The sequence below is a fragment of the Procambarus clarkii genome, chromosome 5 (assembly GCF_040958095.1).
Source record: "Procambarus clarkii isolate CNS0578487 chromosome 5, FALCON_Pclarkii_2.0, whole genome shotgun sequence".
In the NCBI taxonomy this organism is placed as follows: domain Eukaryota; kingdom Metazoa; phylum Arthropoda; class Malacostraca; order Decapoda; family Cambaridae; genus Procambarus; species Procambarus clarkii.
In genome coordinates, this window is record NC_091154.1 from 2036868 (window position 1) to 2049221 (window position 12354).

General features: G+C 45.8%; 1 protein-coding gene across 6 annotated transcripts in view; it reads right to left on the reverse strand.

Annotated features, from left to right (window-relative positions):
• Lmpt (four and a half LIM domains protein limpet) overlaps positions 1 to 12354 on the reverse strand; it is a 319449-nt gene that overhangs the window by 111704 nt on the left and 195391 nt on the right. For all 6 annotated transcript variants that reach the window (XM_069338065.1, XM_069338058.1, XM_069338078.1 and 3 more), the window contains one exon: positions 4478 to 4652. In XM_069338065.1, the coding sequence (XP_069194166.1) occupies positions 4478 to 4652 (175 nt within the window). The remainder of the gene's footprint in view (positions 1 to 4477; positions 4653 to 12354) is intronic.

Sequence of the window (12354 nt, forward strand, 5' to 3'; positions counted from 1 at the left end):
TTTTTCTCCTTGGACTTGTTTATCGCGTCTATTCTCGTACACACACACACAGAGTCATTTCCAGCCGCTGCCAGAAGCACGATGACACTAACATAACCTCTCCGGAGGATGCATTTTTTGGTGCATGTTAATTCCTCATTACCGAAGGCTGCCAGCTGTAAAATGATCTTCTATAAATAGCTCTGCATTGTATTTAATTCTATTATTAATTATTTTGTGAAATGGTTGATTAAAGTGTACGATAATTCCGTTATAAATATTCAGAATATATGTTATGAATAACTCATATGCCCAAATTTCCCCCTTCGATAACCTGTTAGCGCATTACAATTATCTATAAGAACACGCTAAGTATCTGTCTGTAATTATTGTTGCAATAATTGCAAATTATTGCAATAATTATTATTGTTCCCTATTATATGATCACTTAATCTGTTTAAAAATACAAACTCGAGGCGTGAATGAGTAAAAATAGCAAACAAATTAAAGGGAAAAATACCCGCATATTGGCGATTTTGAGCAGTGAAAGGGTTAAAGGTTTTTATGTATTTAAAGACTATAACATAAAGGACATTGAACAAGGTTTATACGAAGATGTTTGTAATTATATCCAGTCTGGATTGTCGACCTCTAATTGTTCTCTTTTATCAAAGTTGATGAAATAGAACAGTTAGTTCCTATTGGTCCACAACGAGCTGCCATACGAGGCAGCTCCTATTGGTCCATACGAGGCAGCTCCTATTGGTCCATACAAGGCAGCTCCTATTGGTCCATACAAGGCAGCTCCTATTCGTCCATACGAGGCAGCTCCTATTGGTCCACACGAGGCAGCTCCTATTGGTCCATACAAGGCAGCTCCTATTGGTCCATACAAGGCAGCTCCTATTGGTCCATACGAGGCAGCTCCTATTGGTCCATACGAGGCAGCTCCTATTGGTCCATACGAGGCAGCTCCTATTGGTCCATACGAGGCAGCTCCTATTGGTCCATACAAGGCAGCTCCTATTGGTCCATACTAGGCAGCTCCTATTGGTCCATACTAGGCAGCTCCTATTGGTCCATACAAGGCAGCTCCTATTGGTCCATACAAGGCAGCTCCTATTGGTCCATACGAGGCAGCTCCTATTGGTCCATACGAGGCAGCTCCTATTGGTCCATACAAGGCAGCTCCTATTGGTCCATACGAGGCAGCTCCTATTGGTCCACACGAGGCAGCTCCTATTGGTCCACACGAGGCAGCTCCTATTGGTCCACACGAGGCAGCTCCTATTGGTCCATACGAGGCAGCTCCTATGGTCTACACGAGGAAGCTCCTATTGGTCCACACGAGGCAGCTCCTATTGGTCCACACGAGGCAGCTCCTATTGGTCCACACGAGGAAGCTCCTATTGGTCCACACGAGGAAGCTCCTATTGGACCTGATATACACCATAGAGAGTGGCACACTTAGTGCTTCTGCACCTTCTATTAGGTGAGATTCTGTCTGCCGCTGTTTTGTTTCAAGCAAAGGTTAGACACAAATATGAATGAGTTTGAGTGGATATTTACCTGAAATTACCTGAGGGCCACTTACACTCTAGTGGCCTCGACGAGGACAGGCAGCCGGCGGCCTGTCAAAGGTCCCCCCCCCCAATATAAATAAGAAATGATCTTCTATAATGTATAAATAGGAACACCCATGTATATGGACCAATATAGGCCTTCAGTAGCTTCATAGATTCTTCTCTCTCTCTGTCTGTCTCTCTCTCTCTCTCTCTCTCTCTCTCTCTCTCTCTCTCTCTCTCTCTCTCTCTCTCTCTCTCTCTCTCTCTCTCTCTCTCTCTCTCTCTCTCTCTCTCTCTCTCTCCCTCCCTCTCCCCTCGTCGCCAAAAGATGAGGTGGCAGGCACGCCATATCTCCCCAGATGATCACATATATGACCATCCCAGCGCCTGCCAGCCAGCTATCGGGCTACACCACACCCACGCTCGTCAGGGACCACAAAAATATAACCAACACACTTTTATTTTCCTCTGTGGCTGTGGTTTGTGAGAGGCAAGGTGTTTACCACGTGAAGGAAGGTGATTGGTTGCTAAGGTTGTGATCTGAGGGGTGATTGGTTGTTGGCTGATTATATTTAATCTTAAAGCTGTCTGGCAAGCAGTGTATTAGCGTGCGATGATAGGCTAATGGTGTTTCCGTTTTCTGTGATTGGCAAACGGAGTACGGTTCTCTTCGATTCGTTAATGGGTCACCGTTCTCTACGATGATTGGCTAACAGAGCACAGCATAAGAACATAAGAACATAAGAACAAAGGTAACTGCAGAAGGCCTATTGGCCCATACGAGGCAGCTCCTATTCTATAACCACCCAATCCCACTCATATACTTGTCCAACCCGTGCTTGAAACAATCGAGGGACCCCACCTCCACAATGTTACGCGGCAATTGGTTCCACAAATCAACAACCCTGTTACTGAACCAGTATTTACCCAAGTCTTTCCTAAATCTAAACTTATCCAATTTATATCCATTGTTTCGTGTTCTGTCCTGTGTTGATACTTTTAATACCCTATTAATATCCCCCCGGTTATGTCCATTCATCCACTTGTAAACCTCTATCATGTCACCCCTAACTCTTCGCCTTTCCAGTGAATGCAACTTAAGCTTTGTTAATCTTTCTTCATATGAAAGATTTCTAATTTGGGGAATTAACTTAGTCATCCTACGCTGGACACGTTCAAGTGAATTTATATCCATTCTATAATATGGCGACCAAAACTGAACTGCATAATCTAAATGGGGCCTAACTAGAGCAAGATATAGCTTGAGAACCACACCAGGTGTCTTGTTACTAACGCTGCGATTAATAAATCCAAGTGTCCGATTTGCCTTATTACGAACATTTATGCATTGATCCTTTTGTTTTAAATTCTTACTAATCATAACTCCCAGATCCCTTTCGCAATCCGACTTCGCAATCACAACACCATCTAGCTCGTATCTTGTAACTCTATCATCATTACCTAACCTCAGAACTTTACATTTATCAGCATTAAACTGCATCTGCCAATCCTTTGACCATTTCAAAACCCTATCTAGATCAACTTGAAGTGATAGTGAGTCCTCCTACGAATTAATTTCCCTACCGATTTTCGTATCATCGGCAAATTTGCAAATGTTGCTACTCAAACCTGAATCTAAATCATTTATATATATTATAAACAACAGAGGTCCCAGGACAGAGCCTTGAGGCACTCCACTTACAACATTTTCCCACTCTGACTTGATTCCATTTATACTAACTCTCTGTTTCCTTTGGTATAGCCATGCCCTAATCCAGCTTAATATAGCACCCCCAATACCATGAGACTCTATTTTTTTAATCAGTCTTTCATGTGGCACTGTATCAAAAGCTTTGCTAAAGTCAAGGTATACAACATCGCAATCCTTACCACTATCAACTGCCTCAACAATGCTAGAATAAAAAGATAACAAATTTGTTAAACATGAACGGCCATTTATAAAACCATGTTGCGACTCAATTATTAATTTATGTTTTTCAAGCTCTCAACGATGATTGGCTAACGTTGTTTGGTTCTCTACGATGATTGGGTAGCCCGCAGCTTCCTACGACAATTGGGTAATAGCATACCAATCGGGAATCTGCCAAAGAATGGCTCTAAAGAGACTGGGCAAACAAAGATAAAAACACCTTTGAGATGAGTTTATCCTCACCAGAACATTTATGCCTGTCTACGTCTGTCTGTAGCACCACTGGTGGGGGTTTGTAATGCTGTTCTTCAACGTTACAGCACCGTACGAAGAGCTCAGACACTTACGACGCGTGGGGACGACCTCTTACTGATGGTCTTACGGTGAACATCTCACCGTAACGGAGATATAACGAATTACACAACATTCATAAGACTTCAGAACAGTCAGAAACTACTTCATAAGGCTCAAGAATGGACATAAACTACTTGATTAGAATCAGATTGGAAGAAACTCCTTGGTAATGCTCCAGAATGGACAGAAACTATTTGGTAAGGCTCTAGAATGGACAGAAACTACTTTAAAAGGGTCCAGAACGGTCAGAAACTATTTGGTAAGGCTCTAGAATGGACAGAAACTACTTTAAAAGGGTCCAGAACGGTCAGAAACTATTTGGTAAGGCTCTAGACTGGACAGAAACTACTTTAAAAGGGTCCGGAACGGTCAGAAACTACTTGGTAAGGCTCCAGCAGTTTGGTAAAGTTCCAGCACGGACAGAAACGTCGTTTCTATTTTTTCATAAGTCTCGTTGTCTGGGACAGGGAGTCTTTACGAAGGCTTATGAAGCGCCTCCCTACAGGACGCGTGGTGGTAACATATAACACAACGCCCCCCAATCAAAGAATTACAGATCTTCCGAAGTTTACCTTCAATTCAAAATAGAAAAAGCATCTGCAAATTTATAGAAAATGTAGAATACAAATTGTTTTATTGGGGAACTTACCTGCCCTGAAGATCTCCCCACATCCGTCGCAGCGCGTAGCGAACTGGGCATCATAGCAAGGCCCACAGAAGATCTTGTCCATCTTGGAGCCAAACTGTTTGTCTACGAGGGACACCTGACACTTGTTGCACAAGAAGCATTTTTCGTGCCAATGTTTGTCCTTGTACGACAAGTCCTGTAGGGTTGAGAGAGGTAGGAATTAGGGAACTATGACCGATAAAACACATGGCAAAGATATCCAGATACAAATGCTAAGAACTAGGAAAACAGATAATTAAGAATCCGCGAGCTAGTTAATGATATTCCTGCACTTGGACACAAATAAGAAGTGAAATATGTCATTATATATAGACATCAGGAGATAAATGACCGTTTTTAAGATAAACGTCTCGCCTCGTCAGTTATTTATTTATTTATTTAGCGAGTCTTGTGAGGTCGATATATACAAGGTTAGAGAACCTTGGTACATATACATATCAGAAGGTACACTTTTTCCAAAACATATTAGATATTATAAGTTTATTAGAGGATACTTGTCAATAATGCGACAACAATTTTTTTTTAATGTTGGGCTTAAGGCCTATGAACCTCCGGAGGGTTATTAAGGCCTATCAACCATAATACACGTCTCGGTGTATACATCCTTAAGTCAGAATTCAACACATGCAATTTGAAGGCGAATATTAATTACAATAATCCAGAATATCGACTTTATAATGATAATTAATAATTCAATGTTTAATTCTATTAAAATGTTATTCTCTATTAAACTAAATATTATATATCAACATACCAAAGAGGAACTAGAAAGGACACCTACATAGTGACTTTGACAAGCCGCCGGCATTGTGTCTACGTCGAGGCCACTAGATACATAGCGACCGTCAGGTAAAATAAAAAACTTTTGAAAATCAGGAGTGTGTGCTATAACGTAATAACAAATTCGTTTTCTCTGATCAAAGAAGAAAACGGAGAATAACAACCAGAAACTAGTGTAATTTTAAAGCTTATTAATTAATTACTCTTGTTGGAGTTATAAATAAATAAATAAATAATAAATAATTTTTTATTCAGGTAAGGGACATACATACAAGGTAAGATACAAAGTTGATGGATTAATAGATAGAGCTAGTACATACAATGCCTAAAGCCACTATTACGCAAAGCGTTTAGGGCAGTTCGTATCCCATTGACAGAGTCCAAGCAAGTCACCCATCCAGTCACTGCCCCTAATACCCATCCTGTGGGCGGACCTTATACCCATCCTGTGGGTGGTAGTGGACCCCATACCCATCCCGTGAGTAGTAGTGGACCCCACACCCATCCTGTGGGTGGTAGTGGACCCCATACCCATCCCGTGAGTAGTAGTGGACCCCACACCCATCCTGTGGGTGGTAGTGGACCCCATACCCATCCCGTGAGTAGTAGTGGACCCCACACCCATCCTGTGGGTGGTAGTGGACCCCACACCCATCCTGTGGGTGGTAGTGGACCCCATACCCATCCTGTGGGTGGTAGTGGACCCCATACCCATCCTGTGGGTGGTAGTGGACCCCACACCCATCCTGTGGATGGTAGTGGACCCAATACCCATCCCGTGAGTAGTAGTGGACCCCACACCCATCCTGTGGGTGGTAGTGGACCCCATACCCATCCTGTGGGTGGTAGTGGACCCCATACCCATCCTGTAGGTGGTAGTGGACCCCACACCCATCCTGTGGATGGTAGTGGACCCAATACCCATCCCGTGAGTAGTAGTGGACCCCACACCCATCCTGTGGGTGGTAGTGGACCCCATACCCATCCTGTGGGTGGTAGTGGACCCCATACCCATCCTGTGGGTGGTAGTGGACCCCACACCCATCCTGTGGATGGTAGTGGACCCAATACCCATCCCGTGAGTAGTAGTGGACCCCACACCCATCCTGTGGGTGGTAGTGGACCCCATACCCATCCTGTGGGTGGTAGTGGACCCCATACCCATCCTGTGGGTGGTAGTGGACCCCACACCCATCCTGTGGGTGGTAGTGGACCCCACACCCATCCTGTGGGTGGTAGTGGACCCCACACCCATCCTTTGGGTGGTAGTGGACCCCACACCCATCCTGTGGGTGGTAGTGAACCCCACACCCATCCTGTGGGTGGTAGTGGACCCCACACCCATCCTGTGGGTGGTAGTGAACCCCACACCCATCCTGTGGGTGGTAGTGAACCCCACACCCATCCTGTGGGTGGTAGTGGACCCCACACCCATCCTGTGGGTGGTAGTGGACCCCACACCCATCCTATGGGTGTTGGTGAAAAGAGTTAGTCGTATAATAGGCTCAGGGAAACCCCCACCAACCATCAGACCTATTAACAAAGTCGACTGAGTACACACTACTGCGTGTACTAACTATTATGCAACATTTAATGTTGCATATTACCCTTAACTATGGAAAGTTAATAAATCAACATAGTTGGCCAGTAAGAAAACTTTATCACAGAAATTTAATAAACTTTATGTAAATTTTATTTTTTCTTAGAATAACGGCACGGAAGTTTTTAAATGTGATTACTTAGGACTTCGAGAGTATTACCTCTCCGGAGAAGTAGGGAATTATTTCTCGACTTGCATATAACAATAATAATAAAGGATACTGCAAATGGAATTATGGAACGACGCTACATCAACTGGACCATTGGGGATCGAACATCGACCATGCACGGTAGGCCGGCTCTTGTTTATGAAGATAAACATGATCAACGAAAACACTGCCCATTACAGCAGCTTCTCACGTAACGACAAGATAATCTAAATCTTGTGGAATCAGACATGATATACATGACACATTTAAACGTGATATTTAACATTCAAGTGACACTGCAGAAATCCTATTGGTCCAGACTAGGCAGCTCCCATTGGTCCTCACGAAGCAGCTCCTATTGGTGTTCATTGGTCCTATACGAGGAGATTCTATTGGTCCATACGAGGAGCTGCCTCGTATGGACCAATAGGAGCTGCCTCGTATGGATCAATAGGAGCTGCCTCGTGTGGACCAATAGGAGCTGCCTCGTATGGACCAATAGGAGCTGCCTCGTATGGATCAATAGGAGCTGCCTCGTGTGGACCAATAGGAGCTGCCTCGTGTGGACCAATAGGAGCTGCCTCGTATGGACCAATAGGAGCTGCCTCGTATGGACCAATAGGAGCTGCCTCGTATGGACCAATAGGAGCTGCCTCGTGTGGACCAATAGGAGCTGCCTCGTATGGACCAATAGGAGCTGCCTCGTATGGACCAATAGCAGCTGCCTCGTATGGACCAATAGGAGCTGCCTCGTATGGACCAATAGGAGCTGCCTCGTATGGACCAATAGCAGCTGCCTCGTATGGACCAATAGGCTTCCTGCAGTTTCCTTAAATTTTAATTTTTGTGTTTGCTTTTTGAAATATTCAAATGCACTGAACTTAAATATCAGAGGACAATCACAAGAACTTGCTCAATCTTTGAACATATATGGAGGCCTAACGATGGCATCGAACCCTCATCCTTGGACGCCACAGAAACACGTACGGGAGTAGGGCAGAAACGCGAGTGCGAGCCTATTCAACAGCTCTACAAAGTTTATTCCTTTCTATCAAACCTTTTGCCAGCGGGACCGAACCAGTAATCACTCCTTAATGATTACATCAAGCGGGCAGATCGGATCTCTGTTCCAATGACCTTTTATGAATCCTATTGAGTCATTATTAAAACTAAATGAATGTTTAAATTGTCTAAATGAAAGACAATCACATATAGTGATTGTCTTCAACGTCGTCAGGTTATTTTCAGGTGATTTCGGGGCTTAGCGTCTCCGCGGCCCGGTCCTCGACCAGGCCTCCTTTTTGTTACACACCCCCAGAAAGCAGCCCGTAGCTGCTGTCTAACTCCCAGGTACCTGTTTACTGCTAGGTAACAGGAGCATCAGGGTGAAAGAATTATACTCTGTCCATTTGTTTCCGCCTCCGCCGAGGATCGAACCTTTTATGAATCATATATGGGTCATTATTAAACCTAAATGAAAAGTTCCGGATCGAACCCGAAACCTTAAGACTACGAACCCTGAGCGCTGGACACTCAGCCGTCAGGCCCCTCTCCTGATGATGGGATGTGAACACTGACATGCAAAGTGAACGTTCATTTTGAACTTTTTACATTAATCTCTCTAGTGAGCTTGAAACATTGCGGGGCTTCAATATAGCCGCCTAGTTCATGATTGTAAACTACAGAATATACAGCTCATTAGCTCACCCTATCTCTCAAATAATCTCTCTAAGGCAACGTTAATTTAACAATTATTTAGCTGCTCTAATAGTTTGCTAAATATTACGCACAGTGTGGATCATCCTCGAATTTCCATTAATTTGCTTATTTACGTTCCGTAAAGCTCATTAAATCTAAAGAAAATAAAAAAAATAACACTAATCGAAGTTTTCAACGAGCTTGGGTTAGTTTAGCAAGGCTGGTCAGTGTAGCCAGGGGCCAGATTCACGAAAGAACTTACGCAAGCACTTACGAACGTGTACATCTTTCCTCAATCTTTGACGGCTTTGGTTACATTTATTAAACAGTTTACAAGCATGAAAACTTCCCATTCCTCTGTTGTTTTTGTTATAAACAGCCTCCTGGTGCTTCGGAGCTCATTAACTGTTTAATAATTGTAAAAAAAACTGCCAAAGATTAAGAAAAGATGTACAGGTTCGTAAGTGTTTGTTTAAGTGATTTCGTGAATCTGGCCCCAGGTCTTTAGGAGGAGACGCCAGGCGGCTCATAGTGACAAGTCTAGCCGCGCCGCTCCATTAGACCTGGGAACAATGGTTAGGGAGCATGCCAGACTATTTTATTTTTTTATGGGCGCCACTCCAACTGGTGATACCGAAACAATTTGGGCTAATTTATGGAATTTATTAAGAAATTTTTTAAGTTTTGTTGAAAATTATTTTTCTTTTCTGTATTTATGTAACATTTGCCTTACGTATTGAATTTTGTTACACGCTATAATTTTTGTTTATATAAACTCGTGTAGCATTGTCGGGCTCAGCATATTACAAAGATTTAAAAATAAATTCTCTACCAAGAAATGAATATATACATATTATCACCTATCCAAATATTAGCCAGATTAAATGGTATTTTAACCTGATGAATAACTAGAAGTAATTCATTCACTGTACAACACCAATGTGTATATTATCTAAGCGGGAGAGATATACCAGGCCCCGTGCATGGCATCAAGAAGTGTTGACATAAAGAGCTCCTGTGTTTAAGCCAGGTAAACCATAGTAAGAGGAGAGAGTCGTGAAGGAACAGACATAACGCCAGACGCTTGAGTTTCCTTGGAACAGGTCCAGTGATAATTATAACAACTAGTGTATAGGGGAAGGTAAGGAGAGGAGCGGTCCATAGTGTATTATATATGTACACTGAGAGGTATACCCAGCTTCTTGGTGTATATACACATAAATGGTACATTTAGTCCTGGACTATGTTCTAGTTTAAAGTATACTATAAGAAAAATCAAACTCCAGCAGGTTCTTGGCCCCATACGAGGCACCTATCTATATTCAACTAAACTCATCCACACACACACACGTATATATATATATATATATATATATATATATATATATATATATATATATATATATATATGTCGTACCTAGTAGCCAGAACTCACTTCTCAGCCTACTATTCAAGGCCCGATTTGCCTAATAAGCCAAGTTTTCCTGAATTAATATATTTACTATAATTTTTTTCTTATGAAATGATAAAGCAACCCTTTTCTCTATGTATGAGGTCAATTTTTTTTTAGTGGAGTTAAAATTAACGTAGATATATGACCGAACCTAACCAACCCTACCTAGCCAAAAAAAGCTAGGTTAGGTTAGGTTAGGTAGGTTAGGTAGATGAAAAAACATTAATTCATGAAAACTTGGCTTATTAGGCAAATCGGGCCTTGAATAGTAGGCTGAGAAGTGCGTTCTGGCTATTAGGTACGACATATATATATATATATATATATATATATATATATATATATATATATATATATATATATTGTTACCTACAGACGTCCCCCATTGATAGCTCTGGGGTTGGTCACTTACGGGTCTGTTCATGTGTGTTTATGAATACATATGAACTTTGTGCTTATGTAAGTTGTGTAAATTGTGTTTATGTACACAATTTATCCATGTGCTTGTAATGGTCTCATTATTACCCCCCCCCCCCGTCCCTAGAGGCTGAGGCCACATATCATGCGGGAGACACCTTGTTATAGATTTCTAAATCATTCCTAACCTAACCTAAGGAACCCACATGTAGGCCTCCACCACCCCAAGGCTGCCCTCCACCACCCACCCCAAGGCTGCCCTCCACCACCACCCCAAGGCTGCCCTCCACCACCCACCCCAAGGCTGCCCTCCACCACCACTTCAAGGCTGCCCCTCCACCACCCACCTCAAGGCTGCCCTCCACCACCCACCCCAAGGCTGCCCTCCACCACCCACCTCAAGGCTGCCCTCCACCACCCACCTCAAGGCTGCCCTCCACCACCACTTCAAGGCTGCCCCTCCACCACCCACCTCAAGGCTGCCCTCCACCACCCACCCCAAGGCTGCCCTCCACCACCACTTCAAGGCTGCCCCTCCACCACCCACCTCAAGGCTGCCCTCCACCACCCACCCCAAGGCTGCCCTCCACCACCCACCTCAAGGCTGCCCTCCACCACCCACCTCAAGGCTGCCCTCCACCACCCACCTCAAGGCTGCCCTCCACCACCCACCCCAAGGCTGCCCTCCACCACCCACCCCAAGGCTGCCCACCACCACCCACCCCAAGGCTGCTCTCCGCCACCCACCCCAAGGCTGCTCTCCACCACCCCAAGGCTGCTCTCCACCACCCCAAGGCTGCCCTCCACTACCCACCTCAAGGCTGCCCACCACCACCCCAAGGCTGCCCTCCACCACCCACCTCAAGGCTGCCCTCCACCACCCACCCCAAGGCTGCCCTCCACCACCCACCCCAAGGCTGCTCTCCGCCACCCACCCCAAGGCTGCCCTCCACCACCCACCTCAAGGCTGCCCCTCCACCACCCACCCCAAGGCTGCCCCTCCACCACCCACCCCAAGGCTGCCCTCCACCACCCCAAGGCTGCTCTCCACCACCCCAAGGCTGCCCTCCACCACCCCAAGGCTGCCCTCCACCACCCACCTCAAGGCTGCCCTCCACCACCCCAAGGCTGCCCTCCACCACCCACCTCAAGGCTGCCCTCCACCACCCACCTCAAGGCTGCCCTCCACCACCCCAAGGCTGCTCTCCACCACCCACCCCAAGGCTGCCCTCCACCACCCACCTCAAGGCTGCCCCTCCACCACCCACCCCAAGGCTGCCCCTCCACCACCCACCTCAAGGCTGCCCTCCACCACCCCAAGGCTGCCCTCCACCACCCACCCCAAGGCTGCCGCTCCACCACCCACCTCAAGGCTGCCCTCCACCACCCCAAGGCTGCCCTCCACCACCCACGTCAAGGCTGCCCTCCACCACCCCAAGGCTGCCCTCCACCACCCACCCCAAGGCTGCCCCTCCACCACCCACCTCAAGGCTGCCCTCCACCACCCCAAGGCTGCCCTCCACCACCCACGTCAAGGCTGCCCTCCACCACCCCAAGGCTGCCCTCCACCACCCCAAGGCTGCCCTCCACCACCCACCTCAAGGCTCCTCTCCACCACCCCAAGGCTGCTCTCCACCACCACCCCAAGGCTGCCCCTCCACCACCCCAAGGCTGCCCTCCACCACCCACCCCAAGGCTGCCCCTCCTCCACCCCAAGGCTGCTCTCCACCACCACCCCAAGG